The sequence below is a fragment of the Mesoplodon densirostris genome, chromosome 2 (assembly GCF_025265405.1).
Source record: "Mesoplodon densirostris isolate mMesDen1 chromosome 2, mMesDen1 primary haplotype, whole genome shotgun sequence".
NCBI classification, from domain to species: domain Eukaryota; kingdom Metazoa; phylum Chordata; class Mammalia; order Artiodactyla; family Ziphiidae; genus Mesoplodon; species Mesoplodon densirostris.
In genome coordinates, this window is record NC_082662.1 from 155,143,299 (window position 1) to 155,167,430 (window position 24,132).

Here is a 24,132-nt window from a genome sequence, read left to right on the forward strand (position 1 = left end):
CTGGTAGCATCTTTAGGATTCTCTATGTATAGTATCATGTCACCTGCAAACAGTGACAGCTTTACTTCTTCTTTTCCAATTTGGATTCCTTTTATTTCCTTTTCTTCTCTGATTGCTGTGGCTAAAACTTCCAAAACTATGTTGAATAAGAGAGGTGAGAGTGGGCAACCTTGTCTTGTTCCTGATCTTAGTGGAAATGCTTTCAGTTTTTCACCATTGAGGACGATGTTGGCTGTGGGTTTGTCATATATGGCCTTTATTATGTTGAGGAAAGTTCCCTCTATGCCTGCTTTCTGGAGGGTTTTTATCATAAATGGGTGTTGAATTTTGTCGAAAGCTTTCTCTGCATCTACTGAAATGACCATATGTTTTTTTTCCTTCAATTTGTTAATATGGTGTATCACATTGATTGATTTGCGTATATTGAAGAATCCTTGCATTCTTGGAATAAACCCCACTTGATCATGGTGTATGATCCTTTTAATGTGCTGTTGGATTCTGTTTGCTAGTATTTTGTTGAGGATTTTTGCATCTATGTTCATCAGTGATATTGGCCTGTAGTTTTCTTTCTTTGTGACATCCTTGCCTGGTTTTGGTATCAGGGTGATGGTGGCCTCATAGAATTTGAGTTTGGGAGTGTTCCTCCCTCTGTTATATTTTGGAAGAGTTTGAGAAGGGTAGGTGTTAGCTCTTCTCTAAACGTTTGATAGAATTCGCCTGTGAAGCCATCTGGTCCTGGGCTTTTGTTTGTTGGAAGATTTTTAATCACAGTTTCAATTTCAGTGCTTGTGAAGGGTCTGTTCGTATTTTCTATTTCTTCCTGATTCAGTCTTGGCAGGTTGTGCATTTCTAAGAATTTGTCCATTTCTTCCAGGTTGTCCATTTTATTGGCATAGAGTTGCCTGTAGTAATCTCTCATGATCTTTTGTATTTCTGCAGTGTCAGTTGTTACTTCTCCTTTTTCATTTCTAATTCTATTGATTTGAGTCTTCTCCCTTTTTTTCTTGATGGGTCTGGCTAATGGTTTATCAATTTTGTTTATCTTCTCAAAGAAACAGTTTTTAGTTTTATTGATCTTTGCTATCATTTCCTTCATTTCTTTTTCATTTATTTCTGATCTGATCTTTATGATTTCTTTCCTTCTGCTAAATTTGGGGTTTTTTTGTTCTTCTTTCTCTAATTGCTTTAGGTGCAAGGTTAGGTTGTTTATTCGAGATGTTTCCTGTTCCTTTTTTTTTTTTTTTTTTTTTTGCGGTACACGGGCCTCTCACTGCTGTGGCCTCTCCTGTTGCGGAGCACAGGCTCCAGACGCGCAGGCTCAGCGGCCATGGCTCACGGGCCCAGCTGCTCCGCAGCATGTGTGATCCTCCCAGACCGGGGTACAAACCCGTGTCCCCTGCATCAGCAGGCAGACTCTCAACCACCGCGCCACCAGGGAAGCCCTCCTGTTTCTTAAGGTGGAATTGTATTGCTATAAACTTCCCTCTTAGAACTGCTTTTGCTGCATCCCATAGGTTTTGGGTCGTCGTGTCTCCATTATTATTTGTTTCTAGGTATTTTTTGATTTCCTCTTTGATTTCTTCAGTGATCACTTCGTTGTTAAGTAGTGTATTGTTGGGCTTCCCTGGTGGCGCAGTGGTTGAGAGTCCGCCTGCCGATGCAGGGGATACGGGTTCGTGCCCCGATCCGGGAAGATCCCACATGCCGCGGAGAGGCTGGGCCCGTGAGCCATGGCCACTGAGCCTGCGCGTCTGGAGCCTGTGCTCCGCAACGGGAGAGGCCACAACAGTGAGAGGCCCGCATACCGCAAAAAAAAAAAAAAATTAAAAAAAAAAAAAATAAGTAGTGTATTGTTTAGCCTCCATGTGTTTGTATTTTTTACAGATCTTTTCCTGTAATTGATATCTAGTCTCTTAGCACTGTGGTTGGAAAAGATACTTGATACAATTTCAATTTTCTTAAATTTACCAAGGCTTGATTTGTGACCCAAGATATGATCTAACCTGGACAATGTTCCAGGAGCACTTGAGAAAAATGTGTATTCTGTTGTTTTTGGATGGAATGTCCTATAAATATCAAGTAAGTCCATCTTGTTTAATGTATCATTGAAAGCTTGTGTTTCCTTATTTATTTTCATTTTGGATGATCTGTCCATTGGTGAAAGTGGGGTGTTAAAGTCCCCTACTATGAATGTGTTACTGTGGATTTCCCCTTTTATGGCTGTTAGTATTTGCCTTATGTATTGAGGTGCTCCTATGTTAGGTGCATAAATATTTACAATTGTTATAGCTTCTTCTTGGATCGATCCCTTGATCATTATGTAGTGTCTTTGTCTCTTCTAATAGTCTTTATTTTAAAGTCTATTTTGTCTGCTATGAGAATTGCTATTCCAGCTTTCTTTTGGTTTCCATTTGCATGGAATATCTTTTTCCATCCCCTCACTTTCAGTCTGTATGTGTCCCTAGGTCTGAAGTGGGTCTCTTGTAGACAGCATATATATGAGTCTTGTTTTTGTATCCATTCAGCCAGTCTGTGTCTTTTGGTGGGAGCATTTAATCCATTTACATTTAAGGTAATTATCAATCTGTATGTTCCTATTCCCATTTTCTTAATTGTTTTGGGTTTTTTATTATAGGCCTTTTCCTTCTCTTGTGTTTCTTGCCTAGAGAAGATCCTTTAGCATTTGTTGTAGAGTTGGTTTCGTGGTGCTGAAATCTCTCAGCTTTTGCTTGTCTGTAAAGGTTTTAATTTCTCCATCAAATCTGAATGAGATCCTTGCTGGGTAATCTTGGTTGTAGGTTTTTCTCCTTCATCACTTTAAATATGTCCTGCCAGTCCCTTCTGGCTTGCAGGGTTTCTGCTGAAAGATCAGCTGTTAACCTTATGGGGATTCCTTTGTGTGTTATTTGTTGTTTTTCCCTTGTTGCTTTTAATGTTTTCTTTGTATTTAATTTTTGACAGTTTGATTAATATGTGTCTTGGCATGTTTCTCCTTGGATTTATCCTGTATGGGACTCTGTCCTTCCTGGACTTGATTAACTATTTCCTTTCCCATATTAGGGAAGTTTTCAACTATAATCTCTTCAAATATTTTCTCAGTCCCTTTCTTTTTCTCTTCTTCTTCTGGAACCCCTATAATTCGAACGTTGGTGCGTTTAATGTTGTCCCTGAGGTCTCTGAGACTGTCCTCAGTTCTTTTCATTCTTTTTTCTTTATTCTGCTCTGCAGTAGTTGTTTCCACTATTTCATCTTGCAGGTCACTTATCTGTTCTTCTGCCTCAGTTATTGTGCTATTGATCCCATCTAGAGTATTTTTAATTTCATTTATTGTGTTGTTCATCGTTGCCTGTTTCATCTTTAGTTCTTCTAGGTCCTTGTTAAATGTTTCTTGCATTTTCTCTATTCTATTTCCAAGATTTTGGATCATCTTTACTATCATTATTCTGAATTCTTTTTCAGGTAGACTGCCTATTTCCTCTTCATTTGTTAGGTCTGGTGGGTTTTTATCTTGCTCCTTCATCTGCTGTGTGTTTTTCTGTCTTCTCATTTTGCTTATCTTACTGTGTTTGGGGTCTCCTTTTTGCAGGCTGCAGGTTCATAGTTCCCGTTGTTTTTGTTGTCTGTCCCCAGTGGCTAAGGTTGGTTGTGTAGGGGGTTGTGTAGGCTTCCTGGTGGAGAGGACTAGTGCCTGTGTTCTGGTGGATGAGGCTGGATCTTGTCTTTCTGGTGGCCAGGTCCACATCTGGTGGTGTGCTTTGGGGTGTCTGTGGCCTTATTATGATTTTAGGCAGTTGCTCTGCTAATGGGTGGGGTTGTGTTCCTGTCTTGCTAGTTGTTTGGCATAGGGTGTCCAGCACTGTAGTTTGCTGGTCGTTGAGTGAAGCTGGGTGTTGGTGTTGAGATGGAGATCTCTGGGAGATTTTTGCCGTTTGATATTATGTGGAGCTGGGAGGTCTCTTGTGGTCCAGTGTCCTGAAGTTGGCTCTCCCACTTCAGAGGCACAGCACTGACTCCTGGCTGCAGCACCAAGAGCCCTTCATCCACACGGCTCAGAAAAAAAGGGAGAAAAAGAGAAAAGAAAGAAAGAAAGGAAGGAAGGAAAGAAAGAAAGGAAGAAAGAGAGAAAGAGAGAAAGAGAAAAAGAGAGAAGAGAGAGAGAGGGAGAGAGGGAGAAAGAGAGAAAGAGAAAGAGAGAAGGAGAGAAGGAGAGAAAGGGAGGAAGGGAGGAAGGGAGGGAGAGGATAAAAGAAAATAAAGTAAGGTAAAATAAAGTTATTAAAATAAAAAAATATTAAGAAAAAAAAATTTTTTTAAAGGGAAAAAAAAGGACGGATAGAACCCTAGGACAAATGGTGAAAGCAAAGCTATACAGACAAAATCTCACACAGAAGCATACACACACACTCACAAAAAGAGGAAAAGGGGGAAAAATAAATAAATCTTGCTCTCAAAGTCCACCTCCTTAATTTGGGATGATTCATTGTCTATTCAGGTATTCCACAGATGCAGGGTACATCAAGTTGATTGTGGAGATTTAATCTGCTGCTCCAGAGGCTGCTGGGAGAGATTTCCCTTTCTCTTCTTTGTTCGCACAGCTCCCGGGGTTCAGCTTTGGATTTGGCCCCGCCTCTGCGTGTAGGTCACCGGAGGGCATCTGTTCTTCACTCAGACAGGACGGGGTTAAAGGAGCCGCTGATTCGAGGGCTCTGGCTCACTCAGCCCGGGGGGAGGGAGGGGTACGGAGTGCGGGGCGAGCCTGCGGCGGCAGAGGCCAACGTGATGTTGCACCAGCCTGAGGCACACTGTGCGTTCTCCCGGGGAAGTTGTCCCTGGATCCCGGGGCCCTGGCAGTGGCGGGCTGCACAGGCTCCCCAGAAGGGAGGTATGGAGAGTGACCTATGCTCGCACACAGGCTTCTTGGTGGCAGCAGCAGCAGCCTTAGCGTCTCATGCCCGTCTCTGGGGTCCGCGCTGTTAGCCATGGCTCACGCCCATCTCTGGAGCTCCTTTAAGCAGCGCTCTTAATCCCCTCTCCTCGCGCACCAGGAAACAAAGAGGGAAGAAAAAGTCTCTTGCCTCTTTGGCAGGTCCAGACTTTTTCACGGACTCCCTCCTGGCTAGCCGTGGTGCACTAACCCCTTCAGGCTGTGTTCACACTGCCAGTCCTCTCCCTGCGCTCTGACCAAAGCCCAAGCCTCAGCTCCCAGCCCCGCCCACCCTGGTGGGTGAGCAGACAAGCCTCTCAGGCTGGTTAGTACTGGTTGGCATCGATCCTCTGTGTGGGAATCTCTCCGCTTTGTCCTCCGCACCCCTGTGGCTGCACTCTCCTCCGCGGTTCCGAAGCTTCCCCCCTCCGCCACCCGCAGTCTCCGCCCACGAAGGGGCTTCTAGTGTGTGGAAACCTTTCCTCCTTCACAGCTCCCTCCCACTGGTGCAGGTCCCATCCCTACTCTTTTGTCTCTGTTTATTCTTTTTTCTTTTGCCCTACCCAGGTACGTGGGAGTTTCTTGCCTTTTGGGAGGTCTGAGGTCTTCTGCCAGCGTTCAGTAGGTGTTCTGTAGGAGTTGTTCCACGTGTAGATGTATTTCTGATGTATCTGTGGGGAGGAAGGTGATCTCCACGTCTTACTCTTCCACCATCTTCCCCCTCTCTCCACCAATGTGATTTTAAAGTTGGTTTGTTGAGAGTCCTTGTAGCTTCAGGGCACTTAATCTTTTCAGGGGCTTCTTAGACAACAAGCAATACTTTTTGTATATCACATTACTCTCCCACTTCAAAACTACATAACCAATTTGAAACCTCCAAAATCAAAGATGGAAAGTTAACATCTACGTGTCTAGGGTTGGCATGTTTGATATATGACATGTTTTCATGTACTTTTAGAATATTATATCTATCTCTAAGTCATTAAAAACTCACCTAAAACTCATATGAATTGCAATAATTTATCTCCCTGAATATTTGATTTTTTTTCTTAAATATTATAATATATATATATATTTGTTCTGCAAAAAATTGAGGATTTGGGATTCCCTCTCACCGTCATCCCTCTACTGCTCATGGACTGAATGAATCAACAAATATTTACTGAATACCTACTATGGGACAGGCCTTGAGGACAGAATGGTGAATAATATCGAAGATAATAATAATAATACTTGCTTTTATGACATTTACAGATCTGTACAAATGAACAGCAAATCAAAAAAGGAGATCCTCTATAGTTTGCAGTTTACCTTGATTTCATCAAGGTTATTTGGATTTTTCACTCGTCGGAAATAACTAGAGTTGATTCTACATGGCTTCATCCAGACAGGTTGATTCAAGTTGGGATCCTCGGCAAATATTTCCTCAAAAATCTCTTTTGTTAAATCAAAAACCACCTTGATAGAGAAAAATAAACAAATTAAAATGGTTAAGAATCCAAATTTCAGACAACAGAGCGAAGTTTAAAAATTAGAATTATCCTTCCATGTTACATACCTGTTTGTACACCCTTTTACTAGTGCTTTCTATATCTAGACCCTTACTGGCACAGCCAAGCAGTTTTGTAGGAATACTGATGCTGTGAAGATCATGACCTAATTCCTTCCAGTTCCAAAGTTCTTCTGCTGCATTATGTACAAGAATTTCTACTTCCTCTGCAGTATGTGGGACTGCCAATAATGTTTCACATGGCTTTTGTGGAGCTCCCTTAGGTTCTGCCATTAGAGGTACAATTGTTTCTTCTGCCTTATTCTTTTGTATCTTGTGAGAAGAGCTCAAACCGAAGTCTTCATCAAACCAGTCTTGATCATCTCCTAACACGCTCAGGAACTCCCGGCTAATCTCAAGTTCAGCAAGTCTCTTAGCAAGCTCTTCCTGCCCACTGGCACCAAATACTGGACTCTCCTACAGAAATGGAACCATTCAAACAGAGCACCATTTAGTAACCTCAGATCACTTAACAAGTTTGGGTTGTTTTTTTTTTTAAGACAAAGCAAATATATTATTTGTATATTTACTATTTCTCTATAAATAAGCAAGACAGAAACAATATGGTGGCTACTAATGAACAATTTAAGAAAAAACTATCCTGTTTCCTGTAATTCTGCTCACATAAGCCTTACAACTGATTTTAATAAAATGTTTATTAATCAGTTTTTCCTTTCTGTTTCATCATTATTCTGTTTCTGAAGAACTGTTCTGCTTCTGAGATATGGAAATGAGATATAAAATTCTCACCTTTGGTGATTATCTAGCTCAAGTTACTCAAAATCATTACTGCTGTTCAATTGTCCATGGGCAACCTAAATAAGTTGATGGTCTGAGAATATGTCATAATGGATACATTTCAGTTTTACCAGAATCAACATCACAACTGGTAATTTCTGCAAGGCAACTATGATTGAGTAGATACGTGAACAAATAATTTCATAGCCAAAAAAGAACTGGGTTGAGAACCAATGGAGATCTCCACGGAATAAATTTATTCAGTGAATCCAGAAGGGAATCTAATCTGTGGACAGTATACAGGGGTTTCAACCCAGCATAAACCTGCCAGTGTTTGTGACAACTCTACAGTGACCACTCATAACATAATAGAGGACAATTATACTTCAGACAGAAAAACAGCTACATGGCCTTTACAAACTAGTGAAGTGATCTTTATTTAACAAACAACACATCACCAAAAAACCTATCAGGAGCTACAGAATTAAAATGTACTATAAAGGCAAGGTTAATTGACATTTTTTCTAGACAAAATACTTACAGGTCTAGGACACATATCTGGTGAGGAAATCTCTTCTTTCTCATCTTCCAATTCAGACCTTAAGAAGCAACCTGGAACACTTGGTGACTGTTCCTCAAGATTCTGGGATAGGCCTTGGGGTAGTACTTTCTTTTGATCATCAACAAGAAGCTCTTGATTGCTAAGCTGGATTTTCTCATTCCTAGCTTTTTTGATTTGTTGTAGTTGATTGACTGTGTCCTTCACAAAGACTTTTAATAAATGGTCTGTCAGTAAGCTGACTGTTTCTAGTTGTTCCTTTGACTTTTTTTCCTCACTTGGTGATGACCTCAGCTGGGCTTCCAATTGGTTCTTTTCTCTTGCTAAAAGGTCCAGAAGTGGGGTAGAAAGCTTTTCTGAAACTTCGGGATATAGGTTCTCTTCCTTTTCGGTAAACTGCTGTTGCTCCCTTAATTCTTCAGAAAAGGTATTATCTAAAGTATCATCTTCTACAGCAGTGGAAACCTTTTCTGTGGCACCAGAAACAAGGTCTTTGTTTTCCTTTGAAGAAATCAGTGAATCCACTGAATCCTGTTGGTGAATATGGGCTTCAAGTACTCCAGAAATGTCCTGTATATTGTCTGTTTCTATTTTAAGGCTTCTATCAACTGAGGCTTCTGTGTCATGCATACTAGGTTGAGATTCCTTATAAAAACACTCAATTGCTTCCTTTTCTCTGTCAAACTTGGGACCCTCTGTATCTTTTTGTTCTTGATTATAGTATTGATATTGTTCATCTGAATAAGAGTCTTCATCTTCATTTATGTCTACATAGTCATCAAAGTTTTCTGAAATGTGAGATATTTTTTGAGGAGGAGCAAAAATCCCATGCTTCTCTTTGCACACAAAGTATACAATGCCATCATATGTTCCACTGTTATTTCCTTCAGGTTTATCCAACTCCACTCCAGCCCAAAATCCTTTAGCAAAACTAGTCACACCTTTGAATCGAAGAGTTCCTGGCTGAACATTGCCAATCAACACCCTATCACCGATGTGGAAATCAAGTAACTCATCTGCAAGAGAAGCTGAAGCTAAGGAAGGGGATTCAGTAAGTATCTGTTCATGCTCTACATCACTGCACTCCTTACTTTTCATAAGCTCAGTGGGGGACTTGAGTTCTAACAGCCTTTCAGAATGGACATTGCTATGAATAGAAAGGCTTTTATCACTGAGGCACTCACTGATTTCATCATCACTACCAAAGCTAGTGGCTCTACTTCTAGAGATCCTTGTTGCCTGCGACTTCTCTCTGCAAGACTGAGAGTCTTTCCTGAGTGACAACAAAGATGTCACCTCAAAGTCATCTTTGTACAATTCAGCTGAAATGTCTTTCTTGAAAGAAGATACTTCAAAATCTTCAGAGTATGATATCTCTTTATGTGCCAAAAGATGTTCTGACCAAGATGAGTCTCTGCCCTTTATATTCTTTTGTATGTGAGTGTCTTTTTCTGATTGGATGTTTGCACTATGACCCATATCTTGATCTGACTGTCTCTCTTTTGACTCTTTTTTATGAAGATTTTCAATGGCTAACCTAACTAAGTCTTTCTGAACATTTATAGAATCTAAAGAAAGATCTTTCCTTGAAAGGATTTCAGATGAATCTCCCTGTTCCAGGTCTAGTTTCAGGAAGACATCAGGCTTCCTAGATTGTTTAGAATAGGTATCTTCAATTGCACTGTCCTCCAATTTTGCATATTCTACTTTGTGTATTTCTGATTTTTGACTAGATTCTTCTTCAACCTTGGCATCTGACACATCAAGAATTCTATTAGAGGCAGTTAATTCTTTGAGAAGAGGTAATGAAGGGACATTTTCTAGAGAATCTCCAGATTCTGCTCTGGTTCTCCTTGATGATCTGAGAATTGGAGAAGAAGTCTGAAAGTGCTCTTCTGTTCGACTGTCCAATTCAATCATTCTCTTTGCATATGCAGATAAAGACCTTTCTGACACTGATCTCTCAGAACCTGCCAATGCAGCATCTTAAAGGGGAAAAAAAGATCACATCAAAATTATCTAATCACAAATTTCAATTTCTGGAACCAAAGTTTAAATAAAAGCTAAATATTGGTGAGAAGAAGCTCTGGTCAATAAATAGGACCTGTTTTACAGGTTACTGTATAAGGTAAGTTTTTCCTTTAAGAGAATATACTGTACCAACAATAAACAGAACATTTAAAAAATGACTGAAAATTTAAAGTTTGGTATAATTTTTTAAGTGTTGTCAACTTACAAAGTAAAGAAAAATGGATCAAAGTTTATGGAAATGTTAATCCTCAAATCATGGAAAAACAGAATTGTATGATGGATATTACATATATTCTTCGAAAACGAAAGCAATGAAGGAAGCACAAATGCAGGGACTTCAACTAACCTCTTGAATGTAAAAAAAAGGGAAAAAAAATCAATTGTTTCTGCAAATATAGCACTTTAAGAGCTAAAACTGCAAAATAAGAAGAAAATAAGATTTGATGAACTAACAAACCAAGAATTAAAAGGTTGTTTTTTTTTTTTTTTTTCTTCTTTTTGCGGTATGCGGGCCTCTCACTGTTGTGGCCTCTCCCGTTGCGGAGCACAGGCTCCAGAGGCGCAGGCCCAGCGGCCATGGCTCACGGGCCCAGCCGCTCCGCGGCATATGGGATCCTCCCAGACCGGGGCACGAACCCGTATCCCCTGCATCGGCAGGCGGACTCTTAACCACTGCGCCACCAGGGAGGCCCAAGAATTAAAAGTTTTAAATTCAAATCTCTGTTTTGTCATTGTTACTAGGTAGGCTTTTTCATGTCTCAGTTTTATTTCCTCATTGAATTACACCTTATTTTCAATAGTTCTTATCTTTCTTTGGATTAAATTGAAAAAAAAAAATGTATGTAACTACTTACACTGAGAAACAGCATAGGCTGAAAATATATATAATCAGATACAAAATCTGATTAAGGGAGAATTTAGGGGCTTCCCTGGTGGCGCAGTGGTTGAGAGTCCGCCTGCCGAGGCAGGGGACACGGGTTCGTGCCCCGGTCCGGGAAGATCCCACATGCCGCGGGGCGGCTGGGCCCGTGAGCCATGGCCGCTGAGCCTGCGCGTCCGGAGCCTGTGCTCCGCAACGGGAGAGACCACAGCAGTGAGAGGCCCGTGTACCGCAGGAAAAAAAAAAAAAAAAAAAAAAAAAAGGGAGAATTTAGATACTGATGATACACTCACAGCCATTTTGGATTAATGTCTTTATGCCTCAGTTTTCATCAGTTATTGTGACAATAAAGACTGACTGACATAACTTAGGCATAACCAACAAATCACTTTGAAATATAAAAGTAATTTAAAATATTAAATAATCTATTATCTTTAAGAAATTCACTTTTTAACCAAAAAGCTATAGAGGTGGAATTTTGTAGGCACTTGTATAATCTTTAGTCTATGTAGATACTATGTGATTATTTTTTCTAGTTACATACCAACATGTTCAGCAATAGACTCCAGGGATCCTCTGGAACGTTCTGACTCTGTCAGTGATTTCCAATTCTTTGCTGTTTCAGATCTAAAGTAGAAAAATTAATAAACAGAAATAAATGTATTGCTGATACTGTAATAACTGGTAACAAAAAGCAGTCAATTCTTAGACAACTGCTTCTTTTTTCTTCTTCGCAGGAAGTACTCCAACCTTTGCCACTTCCACCAAGTCTATTTGTGGCCTTCATCACACTCAGTAGATGATCTTGCCTCTTTTAATGAGAGAAACAGAGGCCATCAGCATGACCCTTCTTATCTTCAACCTTTTTACCTACAAATTTATCTATATTCACAGCCATCCCAACTGCCTTTCCTCCTGTCTGCAAGGAAGAAAAAGGTGTATCTCTCACACTTGTTCAAACTTCTTTCTGCCCCAAATCCCATACATTTCCACAGCCTCATTGGTACTCCTCAATTGTCTATTCTTTTTCCTACAATCTTTAGTCCTTCAATCTGGTGATTTTTTTCCCCTCAGCTTATATGTATGCCTCAAGCCTCAAAAAAATCCCACCCCCCTGATCTTTTTTTTCCCTTGTTTTTAAAATTTTTTATTTTATATTGGACTGTAGTTGACTTACAATGTTGTGTTAGTTTCAGGTATACAGCAAAGTGATTCAGTTATACATATATCTATTCTTTTTAAAATTCTTTTCCCACTTAGGTTGTTACAGAATACTGAGCAGACTTTTCCCCCTCAATTCTTTATTCCTCCACCTGGTGCTACTGTCCTCTTTCATGCTTTAAGTTGACATTCACCATCTTCATTTTCTTGCTTTCTTTTTATTTGCCAGGTCATAATATTTGGCTTCTACTCCTACTTCTTTATAACCCCCTTAAATGTTGCTATTTTATCATATTTAGTACTTGGCTCCCTTTTATTCTCTCTGAATTTGCATACCTTTTTCACCCAAATGTTCACCCAAATGTTGTTATATTTATAGCTTCAACCACCATCTATATGCTGATCACCCCAAATTAAAAAGCTAACATCTTTCCTGGATAATTCCACTTAGATGAACTACAGGTACCTCAAAATTAACATTTTAAAACCAAAATCATATGACTCCCACTGAAGAAAACCTGATTTTCCATTTAGGCTAGTGGAACTTTGACCCAACAAACTACTATTTAAGAGAAACACAGGAGTCATCCAGCTTTTCCCTGCTTCCCTACCTAGCACTTAAATTTGTTAAGTATACTTCTTAAAAATTCCTAAAATCTATCTCCTATTCTCTATTCTTATTACAGTGGATTATCTGAGGGCTGGCTTAGACTACCATTATCCCTGCTTCTAAACTTACCCCTTTCTATCTTTCCTTCATATTGTAGTCAGAAAGATTTCTCTAAACAGAAATCTGATTCTACCATTCTCTGGTTAATAAAACTATAAAACCATTCAATGGATTGTAGAAATTAAAATAAAACTTATGTATAATGTAATATAAAGGAAAAATGTATAAGTAACAAAATTGCACACAAAATCTAAGCATAAAAAAATCCTAGATGGAAATGTATCTAATTGTCGACATTTGTTGTTTTGGGATAGTTAGGTATGATATGATTTAAACTTTTTTCTTTTTACCACTTCCCTCAATATTCTAGTAGCAATAATAATAACAACTAATAATTGTGTGCTAGGCCCTGTTCTAAGTTAAGTCTTTTAACTCTCATAACAAGTTTATTACTCAGGTGTTGGTATAGGGATCGGTCCCTATTACAAAATTGAAGCACAGACAGGTTAAATAACTTGCCCCAAATTAAAAAGCTAGCTGGTACTGGAGTCAGGACTCAAACCCAGGTAATGCTAAATTAATTGTAATGAGCCTCTATAACATTTTTAAAAAACATTTCTAAAATATTTCTAAAATATTTCTTAAAAATATCCTAAAATATGCTTTTAAAAAAAATTTAACAGCGTCACATCTTCTAAAAAACTAAATTAGAAACTAACTACTAAGAATGTGTGAGTACAAGGTTATCACAATTTGTTTTTTATTTTTCCAGTCTCTTCTCCTAACTCCAGCTACATCCTATGATGTTCAGCTTCCATGATATGCAAAGCTCTCTGTTGCTTCTGGTCACTCATGAGTGCCCTTCTCTCTGAAATATCCCCTATTTCTCAGTCCCACTTACCTATATAACCTCTATTCACTCAAAATTTAGTTTAAATATTACTACCTGACTTTCTTATATACCATATTATATATTCTAATAGTGCTACTTTGTATCTTCTGTATTTGTATTCACTGATTGCATAATATTCTATCCCTGGAAAGAACCATCATTTACTGGGCTATTCACCAGTTCTGGACATAAAGGCTGCTTCCAGTGTTTATGTTATAAACATAATATAAAAGATGCTATGATAAACATATTCATGCAAATAGATATTTTTGATAGTCCATATTTTCTCAAGCTAGATTTTCAGAAGTGGAATTACTGAGTCAAAAGTTACAGATTGTTTTTGACTTTTGAAACATTGCCAAATTGCTGGAGAGTACTATTTTTACAGCTCCCATCAGATTTCAGGATTCAAAATATATTTTAAAATCTGTATCTTATTATAAATTTTATGTGTGATTATATCATAAATAACAAGTTTACTTTAGTGAAACTGAAAATATAAACCAATATTTTCACTTCTACAATTTCACAGTTACTTAAAAGATAGCTTCTACTCAAAACCTTTCCTTATTCCTTTCTCAAACAAGGCAGAATATAGGTTAGTTATCAAAAATTTCTACCTGTGTAGTGGAAGGGGCTTGATCTTGGGTTTTTCAGAAGCTGAGGAGAGCGTTTTAATCTGAGGCTTGGCTGTTGGTGATGTTTCCAAATCTCGGCTAAGCTCGGCTTCAGTTTTCTTAATGAATTCATCATATGACTAAGTTTAGAAAAATCAAAGGAGTCACTACACAGAATTTTTTAAACTATCTTAAATTATAAAATAGTATATTTTATGGTAAAATATTCAAACCGTAAAAAAGATATAAAGTTCTTTCTCCCTGCATCAGTATTATTTCCCAGTTCTAAAATCAGTTACTTGTATAGCCTTCTTGAAAGTCTATGTATAAGCAAGCTGTATAATTGTAATACTAATAACAATTAGGAAATGACAGTCTCAGTCTACAGAAGTTTAATACTTTTGAAGCAATAGTTCAGGCCCTGCCACATTAAAAAGATTTCTTTAGCTAATTATATAATTATTCTTTAAAGGATGTCTTAATACTTTCCTGGTATTTTTAAGAAGTTTAGCCTTTACACTAAGTTTCAATGGCAGTAGGGGTGAGCACTTCAGGAATATAAATCTCAAGGAGAGAGAAGGAAGTGGTTGGGAGTATGATAGTATAGAATTGCAAAAATATTTCTTAGTCATTAGCCATTCTGTAAACAAAACTTCATTAATTTATAATTCTAACTTGAATGAAATCTAAGGGAAGCCCTCCTTCTATTAGAAAAACCTCCTCAGTTTTCTAGGCTAAAATTAATCCCTACTTTTATATCTCTCACATTTAAGACTACACCTGTTTTGCTCAACACAATATGTCCAGTACCTACTCACAGTGTCTGGCTCAAAGGAGGCTGAGTGAATGAGCAGATGGATGTTTGTCAACTGCTACAGTTCCCTAAAACTTAGGCTAAAATCACTATTTTTATAACTATCACCGTCTATGTTACCTTCCTCTGAATTGTCAATGTTACCTTCCTCTGAATTGTCAATGTTTTGATAAACATTGGTATTAAACATATACTACAGTTAGATGATTTGGCTAGCTAGGTATACAAAAGGACAATGATTTCTCAGATCTGAAAGCTATACTTATATGAGTGTAGTTCACTTATTAAACATGTGATCAAATAAAATCCAAAAGGTTTTTTTCATACGAACTGCTATGTACTATATATGTCTCTATCATATACTATAATTGTAAAATCTAAATACAGAACTTTCTTTTGCCTTTATTTAAACCGTTTAATAGAATGTTGAATGAGATGGATCTTTTGTATCCTTGTCTAGATATCTTTCCGGGTGACATACCTATTAATGAACTTTTTGGGCAATGCCATTCAATCTAACAGTATTTCATTTAGCTTTCAATGGCTCCGCATGACCTACAGCAGTACTTTTAAATCCTGGGCCCCACCCTAGACCAATTAAATAAAAATCTCTGGAGTGAGCCTGGATATTTGTATTTTTCAAAAAATCTCCTCAGTTAATTCTAAAGTATAGTCAGGTTGAACACTACAGACCTATATAGGATGAAGTCCAAACTTATCAGTCTGGTTTCTAAGGCCCTGAACATGATCTTTATTTTTAAATTTTGTTCCTCACTACTTTCTAACATGAACTTCTCAGCATGGCCACTGAATCTTAACCACTTTTTCTTACTTCTAAACATATGTGCAAGTTACAATTCCCGTTCCCATCTCTGTATTGTGTGCCTGTGTAAACGTCTATCTTTTCCAGATCTGTTAGCAGGTCTATTTTCTATGTGGAAGATAATGTAGTGTAACAGCAGGGGCACAGAATTTGGAATTCGAGCTAGATTAAAATCCTAGTTTTAACACATGTGAGCTGTGTCTCTGGATATCATTAATCTCACTAAAACTTAGTTTCCTCATCTGTAAAAGAGGGATAGTAATATCCACACCTTGTTACTTTGAGGATAAAATGAAAAATATGTGTAAAGTAATTAGCTGAGTTTCCAGCACATAAATATGCACCTGATTAAATTAATTAATGTAGGAGGACACATGTTTGGTGTTACCACACAAGGATGATTAAAAGAACAGAAATTCTGGCTAAGCATAACAAAGAGCTTTCTAACACTTAGAGCTCCTCGAGTCCAACCGATGAAACCAACTGCCTTGAAAATCTGAAATTTGCTATTACTGGAAGTGTCTGGATAGAAGCTGAATGATCTTCTCAGGTCAGGCCATGAGAAGGGATTCTTATAATGAGCAGGAAGTTCAGACCGGTTCTATAATGAATGTGGTGTTTAGGAACACTAGGCTGGCAGAATGCATGTAAGCTATAGGGAAGCAACTAGAGGCAGGGACATTTAAGAGGCTATGTAGGCAACAGAGGCAAGAGGACATAAGGGCCCCAAATAGCTTGATGGCAGTAGGAATGGAAAGGGACAAGCAAGAAGATTTATGAAAAAAGTATCAATGGGATCTGTTGACTGAATGGATGGGAGAAAACAGAATGAGGAAGACATAAAAACTAGGTTTCCAGACTGGGGTAGAATCAGGGAAGGTTGCTAGAGTTAAGGAAAGTCAAGTTTAGAGTTATTATTTAGGAGCCATTCAAACAGTACAAAGAGTCATACTAATAAGTCGTGTGGCATGAAACACCACTCCGCTTTAAAAAGAAAAAAAAAAAAGGCAGTAACAGTTCCAATAGCTAGGATTATTTATCTAATGGTTCTTTGCTTTAGAGGACACGGATATCAATTTTTCTTTTATAGGACTAATCTTTCTTCTTCAGAAAAAAACTTATTTTAATACTTTTACTATTTACTTTAATACCTGATATTATAATATTTAACATTTTAATTTAATATTTAATTTAATCTTTCAAGCAAGAGTTTGTTCAGATTTTTTTTTAAAGTTAGGTTAAAATGTGGTACAAAATTAATATTGACAAATTCTAATTCATTACTTTATTAACAACACTAAAAACATTTCAGGGTTCACATTTACATTAGCCTTGAAATTAAACCCTTTTCTTCTTTATGTCTAACCTCCAATTGTTTGATTAGACTGGCTTCTTGGGCTTTCAGTCTTTCCTTTTGCCTTTTTTTCTGTTCCTTCTTCAGTTGGTCCACAACTGATTTTCTTTTCCGCAGCTCATCCTTCAGGGCTCTGATCCTACCTTCAATGTCACTCTGGTCAGATGTAGTTTCTAAAAGAGATACAGAATCTTTTTATTTAACTTAAAAATAAAGTTAACTCAGTAACTTTTAATAAAAAGCACCAATGTAAAGTCAATCTAACATTTAAAATTTGAGCTTCAGAAAAAAATTATTAGTGATTTGCATCCTTTCTTTTCCCCTAAATCTCTATGGGGGGGGTGTCTTCCTATTTGTTCTCACTTTCTAATTAATTGCACAATTTGAAACTGCAAATAAATCTCAAGGTGCCCTGTTCTTGATAAGATAAGCATCTGGAAGTTGAAAAACTTTTGGTTAGTGAACTTTGGACATTCTGCAAGGATTTAGTTCCTGGTGACAAGATAGCCATATTTAACTGTACTTCCTCTTGGTTATTAATAGTAGTTTGATAGTTTTTAAGTCATATTAAAATCAAAGTGGAATTTTAACATTTTAAATTCATTGTGAGTCATCAGCTGATGTCTTAACATCACATAAAAGGAGAGAGAAAAATTATAAAGAAATATACTCTGCAGTAACCTTTCTTTGGAAGTTCTTAAAATATTTAAAATAACTGAAATGAAACTAGTTAAATCTTATTTTCTTCCCAACAATTCAGACACATATATACACAAATACAAAGTAGATGTCCAGTCATAGCAAAATCATGAAAATGACATTTCATTGTGTCATGCGTATCTTATAAAAATAAGTATCATTTAAAAACACTGTTTATTTCACTACACATGGAAATCACATAGAAAAAAAAAAAGACTGTTCCTCACACCTCCTCCCTGAATCACACAACGGTGTCATTTAATGAGTGAGACATTTAATAGTCTTATAAGAGAAATACTATTGTATACAAATCTGAAGACTCAGATGTACATTACAACATTACATCATAAACAATCAAGTTTTTTCAAGCACTTCAGATTAAACTGCATCAAACTAGTCACAGAATTTATTTTAAAAAGATAATAGTCTTTTTTTGCAATGTGATCTAAATATCTGGATTACAAATAATGACATCTAAGTTCCTGCCACTTTTATGTCCTGACTTAAGGTATACTAGGAAGTTATATCCATCTTATACCAGTAGTGGCATCAGACTGAGCCCTTAGCATGGGCAAAGTTTACTACTTAGTGATCAACACTCATAAAATGAAGTAACAATAAAGGCCATTTTCAACTCAGGATCTATTACTAGTAATCGGTAAGGTGTTTGACACTTAACGATTTCTAGAATTGATGTGAAAATTAAATAAGGTATATAAAGCATGTAGCACAGTACCTGGACTACTATTACAGCTCAGTAAATGGTGGTAGTATTAGCACACATAAAACAAACATTTTTATGTAGCCGTATTTTATGTAATATATTTTTTTGGTTTAAAACTAAAAAAGGTGGTAGAGATGAGATTAGCAACTGAACATCCTGCTCATGCTTTCTTTTAATTTCTGAAGAAAATAATCAATTGGTTTCAGGGTTAAAAGACTCTGAACCTTAGTGGTAAGCTTTACAGTGATTTAACTGATGATTCTAGTACAATAAATGGGGGTAGGACTGTAGGCTGGGCAAAAAATTATAATCTTTCTAAAATGAAGTATAAACCCATTATCTTTGCATCTTCTAAAGCTGTGTATTCTTTTAACTGTGTATTCTTTATGTGCTTCCAAAACTTGAGATGTTACTTTGATAAAATTTTATAGGAGACTACTACACTCCCACAGACTTAGTTTCAACTCTGCCCCCAAAATGTTATTTTAAATGAATATATTTTAAAAATTGGATACGTCAACAGTGATTTTTTAAAATAAAAATATCTTTATCATCTATGATTGTGAAGATTTAATAGCAGATGATGAGAAACTTCAAGTTTTAGATGGAAGACCTTGGGAAATATTTTTAAGTACTAAAGAAACCAAAATCCTACAAATGAAAGGTAGAGATTAAGTAAAAGTCTATGAGAGTGAATGGGAATACATTTTATATATGCCCAAACCTAGTATTACAACAGTGTTTATCATCAGTAACATCTAAGAGAATCTCTATAATTTTTTTTTTAATCCAAGCAACTTTCTAGATGAATGTATTGGCTTTATGAATTTCTCTCCTACAGGGTTTTTTGGAAGGTGAGGGGACAGTGGCAGGTAAATGATACTTCAGTTTGTTGAAACACATCAAGACAGAATAAGCAGATGGACAGAATAACTCAATCAAAAATTAAGTTCGGGGGCTTCCCTGGTGGCGTAGTGGTTGAGAGTCCGCCTGCCGATGCAGGGGACACGGGTTCGTCCCCCGGTCCAGGAGGACCCCACATGCCGCGGAGCGGCTAGGCCCGTGAGCCATGGCCGCTGAGCCTGTGCGTCCGGAGCCTGTGCTCCACAACAGGAGAGGCCACAACAGTGAGAGAAAAAAAAAAAAAAGTTTGATTATCTGACACATGCTGACTGTATTAATTTGGTTGATAACAAACTCTCCATCACTTAAGTGAGAAAGGTATTATATAACTCCACTACATTAAAATTTACCACTTCCATAAATACTGCATATAAATGATGTCATCATGAATAGGTAGATGTCATTATAGTTGAAAAATCTCAGAGCTGTTTTTCTAAAGCTGTTCTTGCTTAAATATGTTTTACCAATAAAACAGTGCCTTATAAATATTATCATTAATCCTTGTCGCATAACTCATGCAAGGATGGTTAAGATATTATTCCATTGCTACAGATAGAAAAGATTATCTAATATGGGAAGGAAACTTAAAGAGAGTCACCAGTATGTAATAAAGCCATGATGAGAATCCATATTTCCAAGTATCAAGTTTATGTCCACTGACATATTATTCTACTGGCAGAAACTTTTCACCAGAGTACGTGAAAGCAAATATATAAAAATGCTAATCACTTGCAACAGATAAATATGACAGACAGGGACTTCCCTGGTGGTCCAGTGGTAAAGAATCTGCCTTGCAATGCAGGGGACGTGGGTTCGTTCCCTGGTCAGGGAACTAAGATCCCACATGCTGTGGGGCAACTAAGCTTGCGTGCCACAACTACTGAGCTCACGTGCCTCAACTAGAGCCCACATGCCGCCAACTACAGAGCCTACACGCTCTGGAACCCGTGCGTCACAACTAGAGAAGAGAAAACCTGCATGCCACAACTAGAGAGAAACCTGCACACCACAACTAGAGAGAAGCCCACGCACCACAATGAAGATCCCCCATGCCTCAACAAAGATCCCGCGTGCCGCAACTAAGACCTGACACAGCCAAAAATAAATACAATAAACAATAAATAAATCTTAAAAAAAAACAATTTAAGTATGACAGACAACATTCTTCAACTTTAATTACTGGCTTGATCCAGTTATTCCATTTCTAAGAATTTATTCCTACTGAAATATTCAACAGGGATCTATATAAATGAAGATGTTCATTACAGCATTATTTGAAATATTGAAAAATTTGAGAAAACCTACACGACTATCACTAGGGAAATGGTTAAATAAATTATGGTATACCTACCCTTTGAAACATTATGCTGTTATTCAAAGAATAAAGGAGATCTATAAATATGGGCATGGGGGAAAAACCCATGATTTATTACTGTTTAAAACATTGAAAACAAAGGGGGTACAGAATAGAATCAAAGATCAAAAAATGAATAGTATTTTTCACTTTTCTTTTACTAAATGTCTACTCTCAAAAGAAAACTGAAAATGAACTCAAAAGACATACACTCAATATGGTATTAATACTCCTCAGAATCCTACATAAACCAAGTATTGTCTGTCTAGATATGCCTCCCATGATCAACGCCTTGAATCAAGTCTTCTAGAGTAAAGGCTATTTATTCTCTCGTAATCTATATGCCACAGAGATTTACAGTATGATAGAGGTTATGGGAAAATAGATAATGCTCCCCACTGCCATGTGCAGTCTCTTCTCTACTTCTCCTCCCTTGAGTCTTATGCTACCCTGCTCTACCACCTCCTATTTCTCCTCACTGTCATCATTAAATCATTCAGGAAACATTTAATAAACACCTACTATGTGCAATGCAAAGTACCTGCTAGGGCCTGGTGCTACAACTGTTAAAAACATAGGACTCTCCTTTATAGAAGTCTATATTCTAGCAGGGGAAACCTGCTGTGTAAAGTCTGATTACAATTTATGTGTTGTCTGGTATAACAAGTTGAAGAGCAGAGCGCTATGGGAACACATAAGCAGTGCCTGACACACACCAAAAATTCAAAGAATGTGTGATGAATAAATGACTATTAACATTCAAGAATATAACAATTTATCATATTGGTGTACTTAGGGATATAATTATCAATGAAAAGCAAAGAATTATGCGATTTAGTCTTGGCAAGAAAAAAGTCTTTACAAATGAAACAAAGAATAACATTTTACCAGCCATATAGTTAGACAAAGCTTATTAAAGAGAAATTCAAATATAGTGCAAAGAAAACTAACTCCTCCTTGTTAGTCTTACCTGACTGTGTCATAGATAATGACTCATCTGACCAACTATAACAGTGTTGATGGGACTTGACGGGTAGACGACATTGTCCTCCAGTTCTATGACTTCCTTTGCTAGACTCCTGCTTTGACACAGATGTGCAGCTTTTAGGAGGTGACTGTTCAAACAGAAAATCAAATGGGAACTGTTTTGTGATACAGTTGTAATATTCAAGATATGAACCAGTTGAAGATAATATTTACAAAACGTTTTAAATAACTTTATGAAATAAAAAGTGAAAAAAGTTTGCAAAATATACTAAGGATAAGATTTTGACTTTTTTAAAGGTAGAAAAAAAGTTATAAAAAAAGTATGTTTTAAAAAAATGTTTATAATAAACTATGAGTGGCTACTGAATCAGTGATATTTACCCCCTTATTCGTTTTAACTTTAAAAATACTCAATATGGGGATGCAGATATCTCTTCAACACAGTAATTTCACTTCCTTTGGATATATATCCAGAACTGAATTTGCTGGATCATACGGTAGGTCTTCATCAACAGATGAATGGATAAAGAAAATATGACACACACAAACACACACACATGCACACATACAAATACTATTCAGCCATTAAAAAACCCAAACAAACCAGAAATCCTGTCATTTGAGACAACATGGATGGATCTTGAGGGCACTGTACTAAGTGAAATAAGTCAGAGAGAGAAAGACAAATACTATATGATCTCACTTATATGTGGAATCTAAAAAAACCCAAACTCATAGAAAAAGAGATCAGACTTGTGGTCACCAGAGGTGGGGGTGGAGAGGTGGGGGAACTGGGTGAAGCTGGTCGAAAAGTATAAGCTTCCAGTTATAAGACATATAGGTACTGGGGATGTAATGTACAACATGATGACTATAGTTAACACTGCTATACCGTATATTTGAAAGGTGCTAAAAGAGTAGATCCTAAAAGTTCTCATCACAAGGAAAAAAACTTTTTGTAACTATATGAGGTGATGGATATTAACTAAACTTACTGTGGTAATCATTTCACAATATATACATGTCAAGTTATTATGCTGTACACCTTTAACTCACACAGTGCTGTGTGTCAATTATATGTCAATAAAACTGAAAAAAAATAAATATACTAATGTACTATTTTATGGAAGGAAAGAAGAAGAAATGGAAGCAGGGAGGGAAGAAAAAGAGCATAAGAAGACTGCCCAAATGAGATTATTTATTACAAAGGGTGTAATTTCTACCTTGATATCAAGTGGAAGTGAGAATGTCTGATTTGATTCCTAGCTATCACCACTTCCTACCCCTGTGACAATGGGCAAGTTTCTTAGCCTGCTAAGCTTCAGAGTGGGGCTTAAAATCTAAAGAATTGTTGTGAGGATAATCTACATAAGGCATTCAGCATACTACCTGGCACTTGGTAAGTAAACACTCAATAAATATTACTTTTTATTATAGAAGTGACTTTAAGACACACTGAATTTAGGTGGATTCTTTTTTTTAAACACAAAGAGGCTTTAACAATGTTTGTGTTCACTTCTAATATTTAATATTGTTATGCTATAAAAAGAAACAAAATTGAACTATTTGTATTGAGGTGGATGGACCTAGAGTCTGTCATACAGAGTGAAGTAAGTCAGAAAGAGAAAGACGAATACTGTATGCTGACACATATATACGGAATTTAAGAGAAAAAAATGTCATGAAGAACCTAGGGGTAAGACAGGAATAAAGACACAGACCTACTAGAGAATGGACTTGAGGATATGGGGAGGGGGAAGGGTAAGCTGGGGCTAAGTGAGAGAGAGGCATGGACATATATACACTACCGAATGTAAAATAGATAGCTAGTGGGAAGCAGCTGCATAGCACAGGGAGATCAGCTCGGTGCTTTGTGACCGCCTGGATGGGTGGGATAGGGAGGGTGGGAGGGAGATGCAAGCAGGAGGGGATATGGGGATATATGTATACATATAGCTGATTTACTTTGTTATACAGCAGAAACTAACACAACACTGTAAAGCAATTATACTCCAATAAAGATGTTTAAAAAAAGGCATAAAAAATAAAAAAGCGAAAAATAAATACAAATTCCCATAAAAAAATACTGTTATGCTAATCCCCTCATACACTTTATAAAATCAAGTTTTAAAAGACAAGCAGTAAAGTTTCTTTCTTAAGTTTTTACCAGATAGTTTTTTTTATTGAAGTACAGAATTAAGGACAATGTGGAAAACCTTTTTATTCTAAAGTGAACATTATTCTAATTTAGAATATGTATCCATTTCAGATCTGCCTTAAAGAGATGAAACCACTACCTTTATTCTGATTAAGAGTTATAGAGTGGTCATTAATTCAATTATAGAAAAGGCACACTGGTGTGGTTTAAGGTCTTATTGTTTCTATTATATGACAAAACAGACTTTAATAAGAACTTGTATTGTCTCACATATTATCTTTATTAAAAACCTTAG

At 37.0% G+C, this 24,132-nt stretch overlaps 1 protein-coding gene across 3 annotated transcripts in view; it reads right to left on the reverse strand.

The window, feature by feature from the left end:
* Nucleotides 1-24,132, reverse strand: part of CEP350 (centrosomal protein 350) — a 144,427-nt gene that overhangs the window by 15,137 nt on the left and 105,158 nt on the right. For all 3 annotated transcript variants that reach the window (XM_060091184.1, XM_060091185.1, XM_060091183.1), the window contains exons 30-36: nt 21,663-21,807; nt 17,025-17,185; nt 14,025-14,161; nt 11,226-11,308; nt 7,753-9,755; nt 6,483-6,890; nt 6,236-6,382 (exon numbers count right to left, since the gene is read on the reverse strand). In XM_060091184.1, the coding sequence (XP_059947167.1) occupies nt 6,236-6,382; nt 6,483-6,890; nt 7,753-9,755; nt 11,226-11,308; nt 14,025-14,161; nt 17,025-17,185; nt 21,663-21,807 (3,084 nt within the window). The remainder of the gene's footprint in view (nt 1-6,235; nt 6,383-6,482; nt 6,891-7,752; nt 9,756-11,225; nt 11,309-14,024; nt 14,162-17,024; nt 17,186-21,662; nt 21,808-24,132) is intronic.